This window comes from Ambystoma mexicanum, chromosome 14 (assembly GCF_040938575.1).
Source record: "Ambystoma mexicanum isolate Mex_15411 chromosome 14, UKY_AmexF1_1, whole genome shotgun sequence".
NCBI lineage: Eukaryota > Metazoa > Chordata > Amphibia > Caudata > Ambystomatidae > Ambystoma > Ambystoma mexicanum.
Window position 1 is genome coordinate 37,986,218 of NC_090940.1, and position 25,366 is coordinate 38,011,583.

At 42.7% G+C, this 25,366-nt stretch overlaps 1 protein-coding gene across 2 annotated transcripts in view; it reads right to left on the minus strand.

The window, feature by feature from the left end:
• Positions 1-737: 737 nt before the first annotated feature.
• Positions 738-25,366, minus strand: part of NUBPL (NUBP iron-sulfur cluster assembly factor, mitochondrial) — a 228,557-nt gene continuing 203,928 nt past the window's right edge. For both annotated transcript variants that reach the window (XM_069638468.1, XM_069638467.1), the window contains exon 11: positions 738-1,292. In XM_069638468.1, the coding sequence (XP_069494569.1) occupies positions 1,245-1,292 (48 nt within the window). In that variant the 3' untranslated portion in view covers positions 738-1,244. The remainder of the gene's footprint in view (positions 1,293-25,366) is intronic.

A 25,366-nucleotide genomic window follows, 5' to 3' on the forward strand; every position in this document is an offset into this window, starting at 1 on the left:
TTGGTGTATCCACTTCCTATTAGACCTATAACCTTACTCCAGCCCCTGTCTTTTGATTTAAATAAAGTACTGTATTTTGGAAACCGTTGTCTCTCGAGTCCTCCAATGATCTCTCAGTCTGGGGCACCGGGTAGACGGCAGCAAACTCTGGAAGGAGTGAAACAGGGTGCTGAGCAAATAGACTTCAAGGGGGCTATTTCTTGTACACCATGTATTAGATCAGAGTCTCTTGAAGAGACCAATGGTCCCTAGTTAAATTCTGTTGACATGATTTGCTCCCAGTTGTCCATTTGGAGTCCTTTAATCATAGTTTGTGTTCCCAGGAAAGGGAGACATCATGGAGAGAGCATGTCTTTTACTTACCATATTAAAACAACCTGAGTTACCTCCATCCTGTCACTTTTAGAACAGTTGCCTCTTTGAGTTTAGGCATCACCTACCCGTTTTCCAACCCATCCAGTTGCGGTTGACAATTTAAGTGTTGAATTGTATTTTTCTATCTTAAATGTGGTTGGTCTCCTTGTCATAAAAGCCTTGTAGTTCTTAAAACACGGAGGAGTATGTCATACCATGTGGTGTTTGCACCGAAGGGAAGTCCTCTACAGAGAAACCACACAGGCTATTGTTGACTTCACCAACACACAGAGGACCATGGCATGCATATGTGATCAAAAGATGCCATTACAGTTCTCACAGCGTTACAACAGTAGACAACTATTTTAGTCACAACAGGTCAATTTTCAAAGTGGAAAGCTAATTTTTTATTGCACTACAAGATGTATACAGCAGTATTATACAACAGATTCCTTATGAAAAGTTTCATGCATAATTACAATGAACTAGTACAAACCGATCCCTGGTTTAGGTACCGTGACATTTAAAATGCCAAACCTCCCCAACAATAGAACAAAACTATAGTATGGTGATATAGAAGGTGAACTCATACCACAGTCCTGCTATCCCATCAAGCGGAGCTCTTGCATCGTCCAAGTGGCATCATCCCTGGCAGCGGCCAATCAATTCCTTTGCTCATACAAGCTGATGACAACTTGACTGCCCCACATTTTGTAAGTCTGCTGGAGGGTAGAGACCAGTGTCCATAATGCATTGTTAGCATTGCAGGGCCCAGCCAACAAACCACATTCAGGTATTCAGTAATGGCAAGAAGGTGCTGTGCCATCATTGTGCCAACTGGCCTTTCAAGAAGATCCAGTCTCACTGCAGGTGGGATCTTCTCACACTTGCTACAGCCTTCGTACAACCTCTGCAGCCACATTTCGGTAAGCTTTGGCCTGGAAATACAAAAGATTAAAAAAGAAAGTTTAGGTTGCTTACTCCACATATAGGGGTACTAAACCAAAAATAGACTTTTCTGAAAAGTTGAGTGCCCACCCCACCACCCACCAGGCCAAGACCTGGGGGGGAGGGCTGCCCTGAAGACATCGAGCTTAAGAGCTGCACTTCTGATGAGGGACCCTGTGAAAGGACAAACAAATGAATAAAAAGAGCAAAACCTTTCTTAAAACCAAAAAATGCGATTCATTGCAAGATTAAGATTGGGGAGGATAATTAAAAAGGAAAAGTGCCTGAATGGGGCTCAGTGCTTCTGCAGAGTGCTCCCTCCTACCCCTGGGATGGTCATCTAGTGAGGGTCTACACTCGTGGCAGGTAATGTATGAGGGCTGTGACTGCCTGAAGTTGATTTGGGCTCGAGGGGCTGGGCCACAGCTATAATGCGCCTCTCCACTATATTGGATTTTACATTTTCTCACATGACCCTTCTAGTAGCTGCCTGTGTTGATCTATTTGGTGTTTCTAGCATGCGATTTCAGGGCTGGAAACATACTGGGTAATCTTGTGGGGAATTTCATTTCACTGAGCCTATTGTACACACCATCAGTTGAGTTTTGTGCCAGGCACAAAGCCGCTGAAACCTTTGTTCGTGCACCGAACTCTCAGCATTTGGCAAGTCGTGAACTTGCAACATTGTGTTGACGGTGCCACCCTGTGAATTCCCAGACCACAGTTCTTTGATCTACTGAGGAAGCAAGCAGACTGGGTAAGGTTTGGAGAATTTTGTTTCACTGGGCTTATGGGGAATGAGCAACACTGTACGCCTAGGAGGAGAGTTTCTTGCCAGGGAACAATGCAGCTGAAACTTTGTTACCATTGTGAGAAACCAGAAGGTGTCTCATCCACTAGTCCCTGGGGATCTGGCATCCCTGGTGCCGGGACACAGCCATTGCTTTTGGATCCAGTTCCTGGGGGTGGACCAGTGCGGGAGGATCACATAGGTGAGGGGTCTTCAGGGAATGTGACACCGGTATCCCCTTCCCTGTAACACCTTTACCCCATCCTACCCAGCAGGATATTTAGGAACTCTACCCCCCCTTTTACAACACAAACACTTTCTCACTAACAGCTCGCTCTAAGGGAAAACAGACTAACACCCGAGCCGTGTACCTGACATGTCCCAATACTATGGTCAGGCAATTATCGACAATCACTCACACCTGACTTCCATTACACTTCCCCACACGGATAAAAGGCAGAGCATGAGAGCACACTGAGCGAGGCAAAACACACAAGGAAATGGCAGTTTCAAGATGGCAGTTTAACCAGAGGAGAAAGCCGGCGAAACAGAAGGGGATTGCAAGGAGGGAAGTTCCCTTGACCTTTTCGACAAGGAACCGTTGCTTTCCTGAAAGCTTGAGAGAAAGTGTAAGACCATGAAACCAAGCTAAAGAATCCTACATTGCGTGTCGGAGGTACCCGGGTCCTCCCGCGTCAGTAATCAAGGCAGGCAGAATCTCCAGCCACAGTGGTGCTGCCCTTGGCTCCAAGAACAAAGCTGCTTCAGTGAAAGCAACACAGGCAGTGAATTGGGGAGACCGATATGAGACCGGTCTTTGTTGAAGCCAAGGTTGCAAGCAGCAATATCGTATGGCGAGCGCTGGAACGAACATTGTTAAAACGCGTGTGATAAGAGACATGAATCAAGTTAAACTGCTGATGTGTGACTGATCTTTAAAGCAAGTTGCAATACCTTTGACAGAGTGGTCCGGCACCGCGTGGCACAGGGTCTCTGTAAGGTACCCAGCTGAAAAGTACATAAAGTTGATTCGAGCCTGACGGAGGGAGATGAATTGAATAAGTGTGAATCAAAGTGGTGCTGCGACGGGTTAATTCAAATCCTGTGCACAGTTGAAAGTCTTCGACTGCGATAAAGTAAAGAAAGTTTGGAAAAGTATATGGAATTGGTCCGAGCCGGACAAAGAGAGATCAATTAAAAACTTTGTGTAAAAGTGGGTCTGAGCGAATAGGAAGGGGGCCCGGGGTGAATCGAGAATCACCCAAGAAGTTGTACATGAGAACCTTAAGAAGAAAGGAACTTTTGAACGTCTGTTTGTCGGATCAGGCCCTCTGAAGTAAGAGACTTTGACATAGAAGGCCCTTATACTGAGATTCAAACTGCATCCTTGTGGCTAGAGGTGCCAGAGACTGTGCTAAGCTGGAGTGTGCCGCCTTGCCCCGAGTTGAAAACATGGGGAAGCGCGGCCAACGGCTTAAATATCCTGACATTATTTCTTGAACACTTTTCTTTTGCATAACATTGTTTCCCACACTATTTGTATTTAGAAGGGTTGGCAATAGGTTTATTAGTATAGGTCCTTTTATTTTGACAAGACACCACTAGGACTGAGTTATTATTATTTGATGGACGTAGCTTGCTCCCATCTTTAGATTTAGGTTTAGATTAGGCGTTTTTCAAACCCAATTGAAGTTCAATAAACACCCTTGAACTGTGATAACTTGCGTCTGTCTTACTGTTTGATACCACACCTTCCTTACACCATGCTGAGCACTAAACGTTTGGGAAGTTGCAAACTCTTAGCATTGTATCTGCAGTTTCACCACTGGTCCCACATCTATCAAGGAATATTGCCCCAGGATTTAAACACTTGCAACTCTCCATGAGCGCAGAGAAATCTTCTGTCTTTCACCGTCATAAGTTTAGGTCTGCTCATGGTGAGCTTCAGACTCCTTTAGGATCACCCAAGGGGTTTTGGTTAGGGACATGCCATTCAGGATTGGGCTGCCCTAGGTGACCAGACTGAAAGATAGGTCAGGAGTCCCTAGACAGGGTTGAGGAACAACACTGTGATTGTCCCCCATCACATAAAGGGGACCAAGGTGGGGCGACCAGGGGATCCTCCCCATACTACACACAGGCCCAGCATCCAGGCAGGGGACTTCATGACATCCCCAAGAACAAAAGTGGTCTTAGTAACCTCAAGCGGGCTGGGCAGCCCTGCTAGGCCAACTAAGGGTAACCCCATAGCGGGATAAAGATCACATCAGCAGCAGAGGCAAGTGGGGAAAAACAAAACATAGAGGGAAGGGGTTGGAAAAGAGGAATAGCGACGGGAGAGCGTGAGCAGAGTAGCAGGAAGGTAGCCCAAGCAGCCAAAGAAGGCTATACAACATCACACAAGGAAATTCACAATATGCGTCTTCGTGCACGGTATGGTTAGAATCCATCACAACACTGCTTGGCGCAATAGCAGCTCCCTGTTGCCATCTCGAGTTGGGTTTAAGATCTGGGCGATGGCAAGGAATTTGACGCTTGCTGGGTCACTTCCATGTTATGGCCGAAAAAATTAGTCACGCTTGGTACACGTGTACTTGTTACATACGGCTGTCATATGTTTGAAGATTCTTTTCTTAGAAAGCTTATAGTAATCCCTACATAAATCGTATTGTAGGAGCTTCGGAGAACATGAATAGTAAATACAGTGAGACACTTGATGAACTGTTCGATTTTGAATGTCCCTTTTTAAAAATGTTTTATTGTGTTCTCTGTACAAATAGTACATTTACACATTCAGTTTCCTATAAATACATATTTCATGTTAAAATAAATTACAAATAATCAAACAAAACATCTCAATACAGCCAAACATCTCTCAGGAAACCCACCTTCATCGATAAACTGACTTATCCCCCCGCACCTTCATACTTCTTTCATAGCAACCAAATCTCTAATACCTTGTTCTGCACCCCTATTCAGTTCTACAAGGACCTTTTTAGCATCCTAACCAGTGCCAGAATAAGTGATGTTTGCGTACTCGTCATGAGCCTATTCCACAGATCTTCCGATATAATTTGTGAGGTTGAATGAACAATTCTCTCAAATGTGTAAAGTCTTAACTCAGCAAAAAGCGGCAATACATCACCAAATGGAGTACATTTTCCACTGTGCCCATACTACACATTCTGCATATTCTCATCGTCATGGGTATGGCAAGCATGGGACCCAAAATCTGAAGCCTGGGAAGGCATTGCAGTCTGACCGTTAAGTAGCAGTGTCTAAATTTAGCTGATAGAAACTGGGCCAAATAAGACAGTGGCTTGGAAATAGGCATCAAAAAGGCCTCTTTAGCCGTATAGAGCCGCAATCTATCCAGATCTTGTAGGTCCATAGATCTATCCCAACACTCAATCCTCATCTTAATCACTCCCCACACTTCCGTACCCTTCAGGGCCACCGCCTCCCTCATCCTCTAGCACTGACTCAAATTCCTTTAGATAGGGATTAGAGTCTGTCAACATTAAGGCTCTTATATGAAAGCCTAACACCGATTTTCCTGCCTGCTCCAAGTTTTCCATCGGAGAAAGGGTCCTTTCAATATATTGTGACCACCATGATGCCAGCCCCAGTTCGAGTCTGATGACACTGACTAGAACTGAGACCGACAAACCCAGTGCTCGCTTCAGGATCCTTCCTTCCATGACAACAAATCATTTCCTGTCCTTGATGTTCCACAATTCACAGCCGTGCAGAAGAATCAATATCACCTTTGCCTTATAGAACTCAATAAATGGTACCAATGAAAACGCACATAATTTGTTTTTTATAGCCATCAATAGTGAAATACACAAGCAAGTTTTTTCTTCCAATTGTGCTTTTAGATATTCTTGGTGTTTCGTAACTGCTATAGTCAAACCAAGATAACAGATTGAGTCTACTATCTGAATTGGTCCGTCATCTATTCTCCACACAAAGTTCTTATTTTTCCTACGTGTTGTGCTCACCATGACATGTGATTTCTCAGGATTAACCTGTAGATTATTCGCTCTTAAGCACTCTGCTAGACCCTGTAACTGATGCTGCAAACCCTTCTGTGTATAATCTACCAAAACTAGGTCAGCATAGACAATGCACCTTACTCCCAGATTTGGCCATTTAGGAACATAACCTTCCCAGTCTCTGCTCTTTCTCCATAGGTCCGCCATATATAGATTAAATATTGTGGGGGCCAATACACATCCTTGGCGTATACCTTTGTTCACTAGTATTTTCCTTGACAGATCCCCCAACATATTTAGTCTCACTGGAGTTGAATTCCCAGAGTAAAGTAACTGGATTAGGGACAACAATCCAGGATCTATTCCCCAGTTCGACAATTTCGCCCAGAGCGCTGAGATACTGACATTGTCAATAGCCGCAGAAAGTTCCGACTGCTCGATCCACTGGTGGTCCAATATCCGACAGACAAGCCGTCAGAGCCACCCCACTCACTATGGTGCCACAACCCTTCCTAAAGCCAGTTTGGAGGGGACTCAAGATGTTAGCTTCCTCAGCCCACTTCATAAGTTTTCCAAGCAGAAGCGTTGTGAAGATCTTCAATGTTGCATCAATCAGGGAGATCAGCCTACAGGACAGGGGATTCTCCCCATCTCCTCTCTTAAAAATCGGTACGAGAGTCGAAGTCTTCCACGACTCAGGGCATTTCTTGTCCCTGATGACGTGGGTGAAAAAATGATGCAAAATGTTCACCCACAATGCTGGGTTGCTTTTAACGATACCTGCTGTCACATCATCAGGCCCTGATGCCCTGGCATTATTTAATTTACCAATAATAATCTCAATATCTAGATGATCAAATAACATGGTCTTGGGGACAGGCTCAGCTTGCTCGGCTTCCAAAGAGTCCAGACTTCTTACCTCACAGTCCTTGTAGTAAAGTTTCTCCGCAAAGTGTGCCACCCATGCTTCCTCAGACACTCCTACAGCCAGATAGTTTAGTTGGTTATTTCCTTTATTATATAATGTCCACCATATGGCACGGTTGTTCTGTGTCACAATTTTACCAATAAGTCTTCATTGTTTGATACATATTTACCATATTTATATTGTTTACACCAGTTTCTATATTGCTGTTTTATCGCCATTTTCTCCTTCCAGCTATTAGGGACAGACTTGGTTAAATTCCTGATCTCCGTCCTCATTTGGTGTTTCTGAAATTCAATATCCTTGTGGAACTTGGGGTGGTTCCCTAAAGGCACACCCTTGGTTGGACTAGAACTTTACTATTCGTATGTTTCCTTACTTTTGATAATTACAAAATGTCTCTGGGAGTAAATGTAGGTTTTTGTTTGTCTCAGTCATCTTGGACCACCACTTATCTAGGTCCACGTTGACTTGTTCTAAATTTGCGTGGAAGTGGGACAGCCTATTGCCATGGGTTGATACCACGACTGAGTCCCTTTTCATTCGTTCCTCCTCAGGCTTAGACACCTGGGTGCTCAGACTCATCTGCATCAGTGAAAGGTCACTAAGATTAGTTTTTACAATTTCAAATTTTGCGACCGCCTCCACCCCAAACATTTTTAGGAAGACAGTCAATGGTAGATGATGCGAAGGAGTTCGTCCATGTCGGGACCTCCACTGGTAAGCCTCCATTCAGCTCACTACTTGCAACGAAGTTGTATCTAGTCAATCGTGACCATATCGGCTACAGTTCTCCTTTGTCAGACAATATGCGGATGGAGTGATACCTGTAATTTTATCCAGATCATCACACCATCCCTCCGTTATCAGACACTTACAATGAAAGTCTCCTGCCAAGACCACCCTTCCCTCCGGAGTCTCTTCCAACCAGAATGTTAAAACTTTATCAATATGGTATAGAACACCATCCACTTCCATAGACATAGGGTTAAAATAGATGTTAATCAACGGCATAGGTGGCTGTGTGATGTGATTATTAATATCACAGATCATTACTACCAGAGCGGCTTCAGTGTTAGTTGGTAATTTCTTAATTTAATGTGAAGAGTCCACACATAGGTCTCTTATGCCCTTCTTCACAAAAGTGGAGTGGATTGAATACCCATCCCATGTAGGTGTTGATCTTAACCATGTCTCCTGTAGAAGTATGAAGTCATATTTGTGCCAAGTCCTTGTCTTGTCTCTATTCATAAATAAGTTGTGACCCAGTGAGTTCCAACTTAAAAGCTAGGTCACCTCTCTAGAATCCTGGTCTCCTTCCTGTTGAGGCTGGGAGTGCCGTGGCCAGCCAGTCCCAATTCGGATTTCCTGATTCAAATGGGACATACTTCCTCTGATCTTGGTCAAAGTAACATCTAACTGTCAGATTGGGTCTATGTTGGTTATTCGATTTCCCTTCTGCTTGACATAATTGATAGCACTCAAATCCCTTCAACATAAATTCTTGCCGTTGCTTGAGCACTCATTTCTGTATCATTTTTGAGTGGAAGTGGACTGCACATTTTCGCAGGCAAGACTGGTCGAATATATGCACAAACTTTAGGTCAGCTGAGGAAATGCATTTAAGTCTTGGCTATTAGCTCAAGGCCAGTAGTCTTCTTCGATTCAGGGATATGTTCCAATCATCCTCAAAGACCGACTCAAAAATCAAAATAGACTCGTCCTTTTCCCTGATTGTATTGGTATGGGACATTGGAAGGTATTTATTCAAATCCCTTGCCTCCTTGATGCACATTGGTGAGCCCCCACCCTGCTTGCCTGGTGTGCTTTGCACATTCTGCATACATTCTCGAATCCCTTTTTGATGTGGCTGGTCCACTTTTCTTTTGAATTAGCACATGATTTCACTCCATACCTGTCCTCTCCTTGGTCAACCCTGTGTGGTCTTGCTTCTTTATCATTTGACTTTTGCTCTGCTGCCTCTCTTGTCACCATCTTTGCAGTTTTCTACCCTACTTCCTTAATTTCAGAGTGTCACCAAATACTCGGGGCTTAGCAGGGGGTAAACTGGGCAGATGATGGTGCCCAGGGGCACTTTTCCCACTACGTTTCCCGTACCCTTGTTGACTGGGCATCTTCTTTCTCTTGTGAATTCTCTTCTCCTTCCAACAGGTCCGACTTTGCTTGTGCTGCTTTTCTGGCTGCGGCAATGATTTTCTGCAGAAATTCCTAGACCCCTTCTTAGATTATTTCAAATCTGGTCTCATGTTTTTCGTTTTTTCCTGTTTTTTTCCTTGATTTGTAAATTTATACTAACCTCACTGTTAGTTGAATTATCAATCATGAGTACTTCCTCCTGATCTACTGTGTTATTGATGTGTCACAGTTAATGGTAGTGTCGATCCCATGGATATCGCAGATAGTGTCAATGTTTCTGGCATCACTGTCAAGTAACATAACCCACTGTGTTACAGCAGTTGTTCGTAGCTGATTCCATCTTCATCATTTTGGACCCTCTTCTTCCATCTGTGCCTCCAGAATTTGAGGTAGGATTGCAACATTAACTTTCATAAACTATTTCTGCCTGTGGTGTTTTGTCGTACTTTTCAGTTAAAACTCTAGTTTCTCATTGGTCGGGTTCTGTTTCTCCCTATTCTTGTCTTCAACCACAGAATATTCTCTACACCCCCACCAAGCTCCCCCCTTTTCCCTCTGCTCATAAACGTTGGTGTTTTTTGTAACCCTTCTTTGTCATTTTCTACTCTTACAATTCCTCTATGGCTCACAGCTGTGGGTTTCAACTATAGCATTCGTAAAAACCACCCATCTCTTACCTTTTAGGCTACCGTGAAGGCTTCATGAAGCAAGACACAGACAACAGACTTAAAGTTTAAAATAAAATACTTTATTAAATCAAATGTCAGGTTGGTAGAAGGCCTAACCTGCCCTATGCTAAGGTGGGATTTCCCCACCTGAATGAAACTGTGGAAAGTTGGAGTCGAAGAGTTCAACATAACAGTCAGTCTGTGTCCAAAACCTATACTTGCCCTCCCAACTAAAGCTAATCAATGCTTAGGGGATGTCAATAATAAAATAAATAGTGTTTAACTCAAAGTTCTGATCTTCTTCCAGCTCACAGCTCTCTTCCAGCGCTCCTTCCCGAAGTGTAAGATAGTTCCACAAAATTCTTAAGCTGGTCTTTCTCCAGTTCAAAGTGATATAGTTCCACACAATCCCCGGGGTTCCCTTCCCCAAGTTCCAGCCAACATAGTTCAAACGCAAAAAAAAGGTCTTGAAGCTCCATTCTCAAGACAAGTGTTGTTCTTCAAGTCTCAGGGTTCCCTTCCCCAAGACTTTAACTTTACCACCACAATGTCCTTGGTTTTCAGCAATCAGGGCTCACTGGTCTAGGTGCAGTTGTCAGACCGAATGGGCAACCCATCATAGGTCGAGCAAATCTGGATCCCTGGGCTCTTCAGCCCACACAGGTACTTTGGCTCCTGTGCACCAAGTCGCCTTCACTCAGTTACTCTTTATCGGCCTCTTGGCTTTATCTGCTGATTTACATTCCTCTGGCGTCTCTTTGTCAGCATCGTGGTTCTGCCATCACAGGTCACACACCTCCCTCTTACCAGTCTTTGGGCCTGCCACACTGCATTCAATCATAAAAGTTCACTTTGACAGTATTTTGCTTGCCCCCCCACCTTATGACTCTCTGTCGCACTTGAATCTTTTTCCATTATTTGTTTTCACATAGGCACCTTGTCTGTTCTCTTTATTTGCTTGGCCCATACAGTTTTACTCCATTCCGCATTTAATATGCTTAACATCCAGGTTTCATTTAATTTGGCGTTCAATATGCATTCATGCCGTTTAAAGATTAAGTTTCCATACAGTGTGGTATTCAATATGCATTTATTTTGTTTAAGTTAGAATTTCCAACAACCGGAGACTTTCGAAAACGTTCTCTCCAGACATGCAAATAGTCCAATACCAAGTATTCCGTCTCAAACTGCAACAATGGAAATGTTCCTGCTCATGCATTCACGTACCAAGTTTACCAGGTTTCTCATCTGTCAGAAACTCACCAGTCCAATCTATAACTTTCACAGCAACGCCGAGCACACAAACGTCTTCTTCTGATGTTAGGGGTCCAACTTCTGCCCCTCGGACACTCCTGTGTCTGCTCATCAACACAGGAGAACAAGCACTTTCATTTAAAGGGAAAGGGACAGCCTCACGGCTCTATTCTCTGCCTTCAGTCTGCCCCAAGGAGCCCCTGCTCCCATGCCATGCTTCATGAGACCACCTCTGTCTGATGTGCTCAGTGTCTCGGCCTTCTGCAAATGGCAGACCGACTCAGTGCAGTTTCCTCTAACGTCTCGCCTCCTCTCAGACAAGGTTCGCTGTTGGTCTTCCTCATACAGGCCTCCATGTTTTTTTTCTTGTGGTGTTCTCTGCCCCTCATTTTATACACCTGCAATCCTTTCAGAGGTTGCAGGTGTGCTTTCTGAATTGAGCTTGCCTGACAATGATTAAGGTGCCATGCCTGACCTTCACAACACTTTGCAGGCATCATCCTCGTCCCAGTACTAAAGTGGTGAAATGGCATAGTGTTCATCACTCTTAGTTGCCTCTTCCTCATCTAAGTACTAAAGTGGTGAAATGGCATAGTGTTCATCACTCTTAGTTGCCTCTTCCTCATCTCAGTACTAAAGTGGTGAAATGGCATAGTGTTCATCACTCTTAGTTGCCTCTTCCTCGTCTCAGTACTGTCAAATGCCACATGAGGGGAAATTAGGAGAGCTGGCTTACAATAGGCCATAAAGGTTGGGGGAATATTAGGTTGGTTGTCAATAGGGAAAGAGGGATACCATGCCTCTCCTGTAGGTACCCTGCTCCCAATCCCCAAGGACCCTCGACCCAGGTGATCCTCCCTCACTTCTCCATCCCCAGGGTCGGGATCCAAGAGTGATGGCCTTTCCCTGGCCACCTGAGAAGAGGATCCAGGAGGTTCAGGAGCGAGAATACTCTTAGGTTTCTCACACTACCAAGACCCTTAGTCTGATAGAGATATTTTGTTGTCTTGACTACTGCTCTCTCTTAAGCCTGGTCTCCCTGCAACTAATCCTTCACCACTACAGTCTCTCTAACTCTTCTGTTCCCTTGCTCTTTCGTCTTGCACAGCGCTGTGCGACGAATCCAGGGAATTCATCACTACTCCCCTAGAGCCACCCCCTTTAAAGCTAGGGAGGTGAGCCCGCTAGGAGCCCTCCCAGGGGGACTTGGAATAGCGGGACATGACTGGGAGTGACTCCCCTCCAGGGACAAGGACTCCCATACCCATTTGGAACGCCCTATTGTAAGGGTATTGAAGAAGGAAGCTGACATCAAGGTGGCATGTTTGTAGTTAAAGACTTTTATTAACGTAAAAGAAACCCTCCATATCTTTAATAAGGGGTTCCCTGCCTCATACTAAATCTCAAGCAACTGTCAGAATGTCCATCCAAATGAAAATCCACCATCCTGTGTCGGAACCTACTTCTATCCCTTAAACTGAAACTACAACTGATATGGTCAAACAGAAAGTTCTTTCTCCAGGAGAATGACTCCCTTCTCCTGGTGTATGGGTAACGCTCCCTCAATGTTCTCTTGCAAAAACAATACGAGGGGAATGACTCCCTTCCCCTGGCCTGCAGCAATTTACCAGAAAGTTCTCCTAGCGTATGTATGATGTTCCCAAAAACGTCCTCTTGAACACAAATACCTTTTCCATGGCTAGTAACTCCAGTACTCTGTACAGTCAACCTTTTATACCAGGAGAATAGCTCCCTTCACCTGGCATCAATCGACATTCTCTAATGCCAGGGGGAATGCCTGCCCCCCCCGGCGCTTCTTCTGCGTACTTGACTGGCCTTGATCTTCCCACCAGAATGACTCCCTTCTCCTGTTGTATGGGTAGTGCTCCCTCAATGTTCCCTTGCAAAAACAATATGAGGGGAATGACTACCTTCCCCTGGCCTGCAGCAATCTAACAGAAAGTTCTGCTAGAGTATGTATGATGTTCCCAAAATGCCACAGGGAATGACTCCCTTTCCCATGGCTAGTAACTCCAGCACTCGTACAGTCAACCTTTTATACGAGGAGAATGGCTCCCTTCTCCTGGTATCAATCAGCACTCTCCAATGCCAGGGGGAATGCCTCCCTTCCCCTGGCGCTTCTTCAGCGTACTTGACTGGCCTTGATCTTCCACACTGGCTTTGATTTTCCCACCAGGAGAATAACTCCCTTCTACTGGTGTTTGAGAGTTCTTTTCTCACTTGGGTTTTGCTTTGGCACTTTTTCACAGACTCAGCAAAGTTCCAAGTCTTACTTATATTGTGGTCCCAGACCCTTCTCTGGTGGTCAGTGGTCTTATCCCCACTACTGGTACGAGGAAGATTTCTTTTGATGCACTCTTCACTCTTGCTCGGGTCCAAGACCCTTCTCTGGTAGTCAGCGGTCTTATCCCCCACCAATGAGATGAGGAAGATTTCCTTGGATCCCGTGCTCAAAACGTGGGGAAGGGAGACCCCTGGCTAAAGCCCATCCTGACTTATGATTTGAGAACACTTCTTTCTTTATTGAAAACCCTATCCCACACTCTTTCTATATTTATTTAGTTCGAAGGATTTGGCAATATTCTTTTTAGTATAGGCCATTTATTTTGACAAGACGCCACAAGGACTGCCTTATTTTCATTTTGATGGTCGAAGCTTGCTCGCATCTTAGATTTAGGTTTAGTGTAGGCGTTTTTCCACCCAGCATTTATAGTTCAATAACTACCCTTGAACTGTGATCACTTATGTCTGTCTTTACTGTTGCCACCATGAGTTCCTTACCACCTACGGTAATATCCTCTTTACCTGAGAAAAGCTCTAAAATATATTTTATTCTTAGGGGTTGGTGTATACAAGACGGCTTTTACCTTCTCATTTTGGGGCTGTACATTTCATTCCCTACAAAGAAGCCAAGGTATTTTACAGCTGACTGGGCTGATCTGCACTTAGGTTGCTTAGCAGATAGGCCAGCCACTCCGAGGACATTCATGATGGTATAAAAATAGAAGAGATGGTCCTTCCAAGTCTTACTATAAATTACGATATTGTCAATGTTAGCCCCACAGAAATCAGAATAGGGTTGTAGGACTTTATCCATGAGGCGCTGGAAAGTGTCTGGCGCACAGTGTAAGCCAAAGGGAATGACTCTGAATTAGAACAGTGCTAAAGGCGCTGAAAACGCATTTTTTCTTTATCTGGCCCATACACGAGAACTTGCCAGTATCCTTTGGTTAAATATAGGGTAGATAGAAAGGTGGCTGCTCCGAGTTTATCAATTAGGTCATTGATGCGTGGCATGGGATAGGCAGTGAAGTCTGAAATGGCATAAACTTGACAGGAATCTATGCCGAATCTCTAGGAACGGTCAGGTTTTGTGACCAACACGATGGGAGAGGACAATGGACTTAAAGTCTCGATAATATTAGCTTTCAACATTTTGTTGACCTCCTCAATCACTATCTGTTTACGGGCTTCTGGGAGCCTATGCGGGTTTAAATGGACCACTTTACCCTTAGGTGTTCTAATATAGTGCTATGTGCCTTTTACTCTTCCTGGCTTTTCTGAGAATACATTGGGAAAAGAGTTAACTACATCTTTTAGATCTTCTTGGTGTTGGATAGATAGTTTAGGAGGAATTAAATCAAAATAATCTCTCTCTTCCGGAACCAGACAGGCTAGTACTTTGGCATGGGTGACTGACGGGTTCTCTTTCCACTCTTTCAAGAGATTTACGTGATACAAATGGACCTTCTGTCCGGTTGGGCTACTTTATAAGTACAGGTTCCCACTCGTTCTATCTCATAGGACCCGTGCCACTTGGAGACAAGTTTGTTTTCTGAGGTGGGTAAGAGGACCAGTACTTTCTATCCTATGGAGAATGATCTTAAGCTCACCTTTTTGTCGTAAGTGGATTTTGGTTGGCTCTGGGTCTTTTCCATACGAGTACAAACTAGATCTCCAACCAATTTCATATGTTCCTGCATTCTGGTGGCGGTTTGCAAGATGGGAATGGGTGCCTCTTCTCATTCTTCCCAGCTTTCCCGGAGCATGTCCAGGTCATCTCTAGGCTCTCTACCATAGAACAGTTCAAAATAAGAGAAACCTGTGGAGGACTGAGGGGTTTTCCTTACTGCAAATAGTGCCCATGGGATCATTCGGTCCCAGTCCTTCCCATCCTCATCTACCCATTTTTGCAAAATTAGCTTCAGAGTTTTATTGAATCTTTCTACCAAGCCATCGGTTTGGGAATGGTACACAGAAGTTTGCAAGGTGGCAATGTGGAGTAGCTCTTTGACTTCTGCCATAAGCTTACTCATAAAATTTGAACCCTGGTCTGTTAGTATTTCCTTGGGAAAGCAGACCCTGGAGAAATATGGCAGAAGGTGTTTAAGGATCTGCTATGTAATATTATTTTGCACCGGGAATGCTTTGGGATATCGGGTCGCATAGTCCACAATCACAAGGACATGTTTGTTGCCTAATCTGGATGTCTCTAGAGGTCCAATTATGTCCATCCCGATTCTTGAAAAGGAGACTTCTATGATTGGCAACTGGTTCGGAGGGGTAGGTAATGGGATGTGCGTGCTAGTCTTTTGACACACTTCGCACATCTGGATGAAGGTCTTTTTTTATCGGTGTGGATGCCTCGCCAGTAAAACCTCCCACTAATATGTGTCTGGGTTATAGATTTTCCTAAATGCCCCCCACTAAAATGGCAATGCGCCATCTCCAGCACAAGATTTTGGTGCCTTTTGGGTATTACCAACTGTGTTTTTACTAAACCTTCCGTAGAGGTCTCTCTTCTATAAAGCAACCCTTGTTTAAGAAAAAAAGGGACTTCCCTTCTCTAAGCCATCTCCATCTGAATTTTTGTAATTTTTTTATTTGTGAATTAGTTTAACAATTACAAAAAAACTTTTTTCACAATTCACATCACTAAAACCACTACAATCATGACATGTATCCATCCTTGTCTTTCCATTCAGTTCAGGTTCCTTCTGATGACAGATTTATTGTTTCAATCTCTGAGTCTTTGTTTTTAAGTAAAGTATCTAAAATGTTATGCCCGCACATGTCAGGCGCTGGTTGGTCCCCAAGACAAAATGTTCCCACCATTCTCCAGCTAATTTTACTTTGAAAATGGAAAAATAACTTGCAAGACTTATATCGTGCATTGCGGTGCATTCTAATAATAGATGGTAAGTAGTTTCCATCTGCTCTTTCGCCTCACTAAATCTGCACATCCCGTCATTCTGGCCTCTATTCCCAGTCCTATGCTTGTACTCATTTGTCGGGTAGACCCCAAGACGAATTTTCATCAATCTCTCTCTCTGTGATATTTAGAGGGACATTTTTTTAGATACTCTGGAGGATGGTTCCTTTTCCTTAATTCATTCGACATATTGCTAGAATTTTTCAAAGCCAGTTTGGCTTCTCTTGTTTCAATCCAATCCAATCTGTTGAGTTTTTCTTTAACTCGATTTAGATTGGTTAATAGTTCCTCCATTGATGACTCAAGATTATACAACACCTTCGTCCATTCCTGCTTCCAGGTGTTTACTAGAATTGCAGTTTTCCCTATTCCTCCATCAATTAATATTTTATATCCTTCTGCAGGATTCCCTTTGTTGATTTTTCATAATAGAGACAGTGATTTCCATTTCATTTTGGCGTGCAAGTATTCAAGCCCCAACGCTGTTCTTATTGCTACAATTGGGGTGTTGCGTGGTAATTTCCATATGGGTTTCCAAAAAAGGCTTTCTAGTTTTGCCCAGATTTGCCATGAAAGATTTAACCCTGTTTCGCTGCCATATGAAAGTGTCAGTACAATTTTCTGGGTATAAAATATTTGCACCGGCATCAGTGAGAATTTACCAGATCTCCCGTTCACTATAGAACCTTGACTCCTAAGTATATTTGTTTTTAAGTAGAGCTCTTCTTCCCATTCTTTCTCAATGGATGAGATGTTAAATCTTATCCCCAAGTAACGTGTGTCCATCACAGATTCAAGGGACTTTCCTCCCATCTGCCAGCAAAACTTCTTGGCTATGCGTGTCTTGTTGCCTCCGATAGAAATGATTTTTGATTTCATGATGTTGATCTCTAAGTCTTTAGCTATCATATAATTCTGAAGCTTGCTTAGCAGACGTTGCAGGCCAATTTGTCTTTCGTCCATCAGGACTATATCATCTGCATAGCAGATCATTGCAGTGTCTTGTTTATTGATTTTAGGTGGGAAATGTCTTACATCGAATAGCACTTCTGGCAAATCCGCAATATATAATTTAAAAAGATGGCAGCTAGGGGACATCCTTGTTTAACCCCTTTTTTTAATCTCAATGTCAGCTGATAAGTCGCTCACATTTGATGTTCTTATCTGTGTTGACGTTTCGCAGTGAAGAGCAATGATTGGTTGTAATAAATTATCCGGCAATTCCAGTTTTTTAATTTAGCCCAGAATTTCTTTCAATTTACTCGGTCAAATGCTTGGCTTAGGTCTATAAAAGCCAAGTAAAGACCACTGTGGTTCCGTTTCGAGTTCATTTTCAGTAATGACAAAATAAACAAATTCATTTCCGTGCTTGTTCCTTTAGTGAACCCAGTTTGTCTGGGATCAACAATTCTATTTTTGTGAGCCGAAATTGTGAGGCCATTTTGAAGGTCCGAGGCAAACAGTTTACATTACAGATAAGAGGGAAATTGGCCGTTAGTTTTTTGGGTCATCTCACCTTCCCTTCTTAAATATAGGAACTGTTATGCTTTTATTGCAGGCTGTCGGAATTTTTTTTTTGTGAGCTTATCTGTTTAAATAGAATGGAGACCATTTTTGCCCAGGTTACTGGATATTTCTTTATATGAAGATTTATCAGGCCGTCAGGGCCGGCGGCAGATGAATCCTTTAATTTCCTTATTGCCCCCTCAATCTCATGTTCGTCCATCATCATTTTCCAAGGTTTTGTGGGGTCCACCACGGTCTGACCATGGTTTCCCTGTAGAGATCCGAAAACATTAGAATAGTACTTGATCCATTCACACTCAGGGACTCCACTTATTAATCGCTTATGATGACTGAGCATTAGATTATTATGTCCCAGGTTTGTCTTGTGTATTTTTCAGATAAGGCAGCCAGCATGATTTATCCTTGCTCCTGATCTCTCAAATATTTTAAATCTTTGAGCCAGTTCTTATAGTGATGTTGCACTAATTTAATTTCATTTTGTACAAATATAACTTTACCCCTATTCCTAATTTGTCATATTTCTCGGCGTACCTGTTTTCATTTCTCAACCAATTTGGTACTAAATTGATGTTTTGCTTTAAACAAGTTTAATTTTGTTCCTGATTTTTTTGACTCATAGATCTTCAAAGGTGGTTCATAGTCTAATTGTGGGATTGGATTATTTACTTGTTCTTAATATTTTTCTGTTCTCCTCATGATAGCCTTCTTAGTGAGGCATAGACGCTTTCCTGTGGAAGTTAGTTCCATACTGTTTAATTTCAATTTTCCCGTTTGACTTGCTGACCCATTAATCTTCTGTTGAGTCAGCTTTAAGATGTTACGATCACTGTCTGTCTGGGATAGCTCTTCCAGACTTATCTTATGCAAGTTGGATTTTGAAACCCAGATGTAATCTATTGCGAAACTTGCTGACCCATTGGTCCAAGTTGATTTCCCTGGAATGTCACCATTTACTTGGCCATTTAACATGTGTAGGTTATTTGCCATGGCCATTTGAACCGATTTCGCAGCATCTGTAGACCTTGTTCTTAGCAGGTCTAAAATCGCTATTCCTTGTTTATCCAAAACATTTGATGTTTAAATCTCCACATATAATGATATTTAATCGTGCATTCAATGTTAATTGCATTTCAATCACTTGTATTACATTTTTTTATTAAGGTTGATGTTTTTATTCCTACTGCGTTACAAAAGGCATTCATTATCAATGTTCTTTCACAAGTCTTCAAAAATCTTGTCTTTGTTTCCAACAGGGTCCATTGCATATAGCAATTTGGATTCCCTGTTTTAAGTATTATCGTATCTCTCTCTTTTCGAATTAATGTCAGAAGGCCTGATGAGGTTCTACCGTTGGTTCCTTTGATTGCCGGATTTATAAAGATGTCATAAGTTTCACAAGTCGGTTGTTCATGCAATCAAGTCTCTTGCAGACATATTATCGACGCTTGTTTGAGATCCAGATTCCATTTGTTCATCAAATGTGCACATCCCCCGGTATTCCATGAGATTATAATCTCATTGGGCTCTTCCTTTGTTATATTTTGCTCATTTCTTGTCGACTTCTCTGAAAATGATTTTGCTTCCCATGACCAATCATCTTGTGCCATTTGATCTTTGCCAGTTGTTCTACCTGGGCAATCTGAGGCAAGTTCCTTGAATCGGTTAGCAATTGTAATTTTAATGCTCTCTTTTTTAAGACCTTGTTTCTTAGAGCACAAAGCTTTAGTATTTTTTACCTCTTGCTGAGGTAATACATTTTGCGTTTGTTTAACGTTGGAAAAACAAGTCTTTTCTTCATGGTCATAGAGCTCGTAGTCTCTGTTAAACAATTATATGCTTTCCTTTAGCAAGGTATCTTTAACCTTTGGCGAATTTAAATGGAGAATTACTCTGTCTACTCGTTGTTCATCCGGGCATTCTACAATCGCTATATCAAAGGTCTTTGACGCATCTGAATATATAAAACAACTTTGATTCATGCGCTTTTAGACTCTCTCAAATGGATGTGGAAAACTACAGAAGCGATAGAAAGAAACTCACAAATGCAACATAAAAGTAAACTGGAAACAGACAAATTACAGAGGTTCTACAAATAGTCAAGATAGAAATGGGATTATAACATCAAACATAATGAAAGAATCAACAAAACAACAGATGCAAAAGTTAAACAAAACAGGAGAAAAAAGTACCACGACAATAGCAAGTGAAGAAAATACACATGGTAAAAGCACAGGCGGGAATGAAGTGGCCAGTCAACCAGAAAAACAAGATAACATTCATAAAGTGAACACAAGACCACAGGATGAGCGTGCAGTAATTAGTGACTCGTTACCTGTGACTAAAAAATCATCGGATTGTGACAGAAGTGTACTTACAATTCCAACAAAGAACACAGTTAAGCAAAATACCATAATAGGAAAGGATGGAGTATATTCAGTCTTTGCTCAATCACAAGGTCGGTTGAAGAAAGACGCACAAACGACAATGAAACCAGGTCAGTCGAATTTGGATTGTTAAAAGTAGACATGAAAGGAAAGGTTGTAAAAAAAAACTAAGAACATCAAAAGCACCATGCTCAATCGAGGAACAGGTGTAAGGGCCTTTTTGACAAACCTACAAATTTCAAAACAGCAAAAGGTTTCCATAGAAATAAATGAAGAAACAAAAATTAAAAAAGGAAAACAGAGTGCCATTCCCACAGGAAGAATAGTTAAACTCAACGACAGTGACAGTTAGAGTATAACTTGTGAAAACAATGCATCACATGATCTAATAGATGATGTTTCCTATTATATTGGTGAAATAGTGAAAAATACACAATGTAGTGCAATTGAGGATAAAGATTGGGAACAACTGGATCCTGATGAATCCATTAACTCAATGAATGAGGAAGAGGTCAACATCGTAGAGGACGAGGATTCAGTGGAGTCTCAAGATGACAAAGGTTTTGACTTTATAACCTTAGATGAGAAGAGGAATACTCTGCACTCAGATGGCCAACAAAGAAAGTTGTTCGTAGACTCAAGAAATTCAAGGAAGACAAACTGGAATTTTCCGTCGATTTAAATTGAGAAATCTTCGTGCTTGTTGGTCGTGAAATGGTTCTCGACGTGTCTTTTGACTCGTTTGACAACTGTGCTTCCTCAACAATTGTATCCCCAAGTTCACAATCCGGTGTTAGTATTTCTCTCTGGCTACTAACTGTTCTGTTTTCCAATGAATAGGAGATTTCATCTTTATCTTGAATGATCAATTTATTCCAAGCTTCAGAACTCAGAGGATTGTCCTTTGTTTTGACATTCATGGTCTTGATGAATTGCTCTCTCCATTCCAATTCGCATATTTCATCTGCAATAAATGTTTCATGAATACTCAGGCTCCTGCTTCTAGTTTTTTTCCCTATTAGCAGTGTTGACATTTTTGCATTTGCCTCGTGTAGCAATCTTTTCACATGTGCATGCGATATCATTCCCTGTCTTTGCTTACTTATAGTGTTTACCCTTAGAGGAGATAGGTCACATGTATTGCTCAGGTGTCCATTCTTCAAAACCTCTACCGTGCAATTCCCATGTTCATTAGAGTTGTTGACTTTATCACCTTGTCGTAACCGCTGCTCCTCCGTCGTATTGGCATTGTTAAAACTATCTTCATTTATCGGATGTGCAGCTGCTTGGCCCAAACATGTTTGTAGGAACGTGCAATTTATTTTAACTTGTTTGAACCAGTGTCACAAGACGGCAATACATGACCATGATCTTCAGTAGAATCATTATTCAAATCTTGGTCGATTGTCAACATGTCTTTGTCTTTGTATCCATTTATTTCTGTGGTCATTATGCTAACTGCCGCCTTGTGCGGCACTCTGACTTTCATTTCAGGTATAGCCTGCAAATTCTCACCGTAGGTCTTGACATGCTCTACTTCTGCGTCACCTTTAATAGGTTGAGACAGACGCATCTGAATATATAGACTCATCAGGGTCAATGAACACTATGTTCTCCTCTTCGTTCATTAACACTAGAGCGTCCCTGACCAGCGCTCGCTGCAGACCGCGAAACCCCGTGCCGTCGCGCTCAGGATTCCCGCTCGTCTCCAGCCGTATTACAAGCGCTGGAAGCCGAGGCGCCGCAGGCACCAGCTCCCCCATAGCCACATGGTAAAGAAATGCTCTGTTGTTGGTCTAAAAGTGACCCGACTTCATTTAACTCTGCGTCCGTTACATTTAAAGCTGACTTCCTACACCTTACACTCGCAACATTCTCATGGAGTTGAAGGTGCCCCGCTTTGTCTTTTGTCGTATTTGAAGTCATTTCGGTCTCTATTAGCAGGCCAAGGCTGTAATTATTACCTTCCGCGTGCAGTTCTAAAATGTCATTTTGTACTAGTCCAAGAGAGGATTTATGTACATCAGCGTTCTTCACATTATTCATATTATTCGTAATTATTTTCAAATCTGCTTCGTTGTTACCTGTCGCACGCCAACGCACACATGCCTTACCTTTTTTCAGTCCAGGTAGCTGTGTCACACGGCTATAACGGACGCAGCTTTGCGCTCGTGTTGGGTCTGTCAAACGCAGAAAGGGAGTCTCCATCTGCCGTAGCCATAGCCGTACCCCAAGCCTCCATGCTCTTTCCTGGGCTCTGACTGGGCTACGACTGGACTCTCCCTCGGGCGCTATGTGCCTGCAGGCAGTTTTTATCGGCTGTCCTGGTTGTTAAAGCAACAGTATCCACACACAGCAGCAGCAGCAAAACATCGTCCCTCCAAGAGTTCTGGGCTGCGACTGGACTCTCCCTCCTTCTGGAATTGCTTGTAGAAAAGTTTCAGCGAGAGCTGGATCATTTTGCTGGGCAAAGGTTACGTTGGGTAGACGGGAGGCCCTTCTCCCTTCCTTTCTTCGATGTTAAGAGATTTATCAGCTTCCCTAAAGCCTATGTTACACCTCTTTCTGTTTTATCTGGTTCACTTTCTTTAAACTGAGGAAATAGAGCTCTTTCCAAGATTCCTTTGGCAATATGATCTCCACAATGTATTCAATAGTGATTTCACCATGATTCTGTAAGAGAACCTTTACATCTCCATGGATGTCAGGATCAAACGTCTATGCCGAACTTCCATGTAGCACCCTAGAGGGGGTATCAAAACCAAGTCTGTAGGAATCATTCCTCTTTTCCTACTGCTACAGATATCAAACCTTATTAATTCCTTGGTGGCAATGGAGGGGTTAGAAGCTCTCTGAATAAGCTTTTTAAATGGTAGGGTTCCTCAATTAGTTTCAAGGTGTGCAGTCATAATGTCGACATCAATAATGTCGACAGTCAAAATGTCGACAAATTAATGTCGAAAAACAATAATGTCGACAAACAAAAATGTCGACATTATTCGATATTTTTTCGACATTAATTTAGTGTATGCATAATTAAATAAATAAATATATATATGATGTGTTGAGTATGAGGGGTGGTTGGGGGGGTGTGGGGGGGTGGCAGGGGGGTGTTGGGTGAGGGGGGGTTGGGGGGGGACCCCCCCATAGTAAATACAATTTTTATTTATTTAATTATTGAATAAATAAATAAATAAATAATTGGTATGTGTTGAGTATGAGGGGTGAAAGGGTGGTTGGGGGGGTGTGGGGGGGCGGCAGGGGGGTGTTGGGTGAGGGGGGGTTGGGGGGGGCCCCCCCATAGTAAATACAATTTTTATTTATTTAATTATTGAATAAATAAATAAATAAATAATTGGTATGTGTTGAGTATGAGGGGTGAAAGGGTGGTTGGGGGGGTGTGGGGGGGCGGCAGGGGGGTGTTGGGTGAGGGGGGGTTGGGGGGGGACCCCCCATAGTAAATACAATTTTTATTTATTTAATTATTGAATAAATAAATAATTGGTATGTGTTGAGTATGAGGGGTGAAAGGGTGGTTGGGGGGTGTGGGTGGCAGGGGGGTGTTGGGTGAGGTGTTGATAGTTTTAAGGGTTTATAGTCATAATGTCAAAAAAAAAAATGTCGACATTTTTTTTTCGAAAAAATGACTTTTTACATTAGAAGTATAGGATGTCGACATTATTATTTTCGACATTTTTTTTTTGACATTTTTGTCTGTCGACATTTTTTTTTCGACATTATGACTATAAACCTAGTTTCAATTGAGTCACATCCAACTCCTGACACCATATGTAAGGAACTCATGGTGGCAACAGTAAAGACAGACAAGTGATCACAGTTCAAGAGTGTTCATTAAATGGATGAGAAAAACGCCTAATCTAAACCAAAATCTAGGATGGGAGCAAGCTACGACCATAAAATAATAAAAAAGCAGTCCTAGAAGCGTTTTGTCAAATAAAAAGGGCCTATACTAAAAAACGTATTGCCAATCCTTACAACTAAGTTACAAAATAGTGTGGGATAATGTTCTCAAGAAAAGAAAGAAGTGTTCACAAAATAATAAGTCAGGATGATATGGCTGGGTCTCCCTTCCCCACGTTTTTAGCACTGGACAAGGCAGGACCTTTGAGCACAGCACACTCCTGGGCCTCGCCAGTACGAGGTTACAGTACCTTTTAATGATGCCAGGACCTTCTGGGGCAAAGCCTAATTCCTGCAAAAGATTCTTGCCTAAGAATGCCGGCTGTACCAAAACAATAACCAAACTAAAGTTCTTTTGTCAATCTTTTCACGTTGGGCGATTGCTCCTTGCCTCTTGGATCTCCCTCAGCCAGGCTCTGATCCTTCTTGAACGTTAGCTTCCTTCAATCGGGTTCACTACGGCCTTTCAGTCAAAAACATATCACTTAACTGTTTTATTGTCCTTTTCACCAACTGTTCATTGTGGGCATCCCTCAGCTGTGTTCACCCTTGTCAAAATTTCTCTTCACTAGTTACTCTCAATTCTCAGGCATCCCTCGTTCGGGGTCACACTTTCCACAGTTTGACTAGACCCCTCAGGATCTCTTCCTTCCTAGGTCTGGGTCTCAGCCCCAGTCAAGCATCACATCACACGATGTTCTGGGGGAGTTATTGGTCACCCTATTTCGTATGCATCCCTCAGTTGGGTTCACGTTTGCCAATTCTCAAAACTCACTTGGTGCTCACCATGTGTCAAAGACTTTCCAATGCACGAGGGATTTTACTTGACCCTCGTATGACCACTTTAACACTACACACAGCCTCCCTTAGGGCCCTTGGTCTTTGTAGTTTCGTTATGATATATTTTATTTGTATCACGCTCATACACAAGTGTTTCAGAGCGCGACAAGGCAAGTGAGGGGAACAGGGGAGAACACAACAACAATCTTACTAGGCCCAGTGACATTGAGAACGTGCAAGTGCATGGGAAAGGGAAAGGGGAAAAGTGCATGGAAGGGGGAGAGCGGAGAGTGCGGAGCAGAGGAGACACAGATAAACAATAAATACAAATAAATAGATAATAGAGGAAATAAACAGTGGTAGTGCAGCCAGCAAGTGGCAAGTGCTGTGTTTACGGCAGCAGACTGGGTAAGTCTGATAAGTGCAG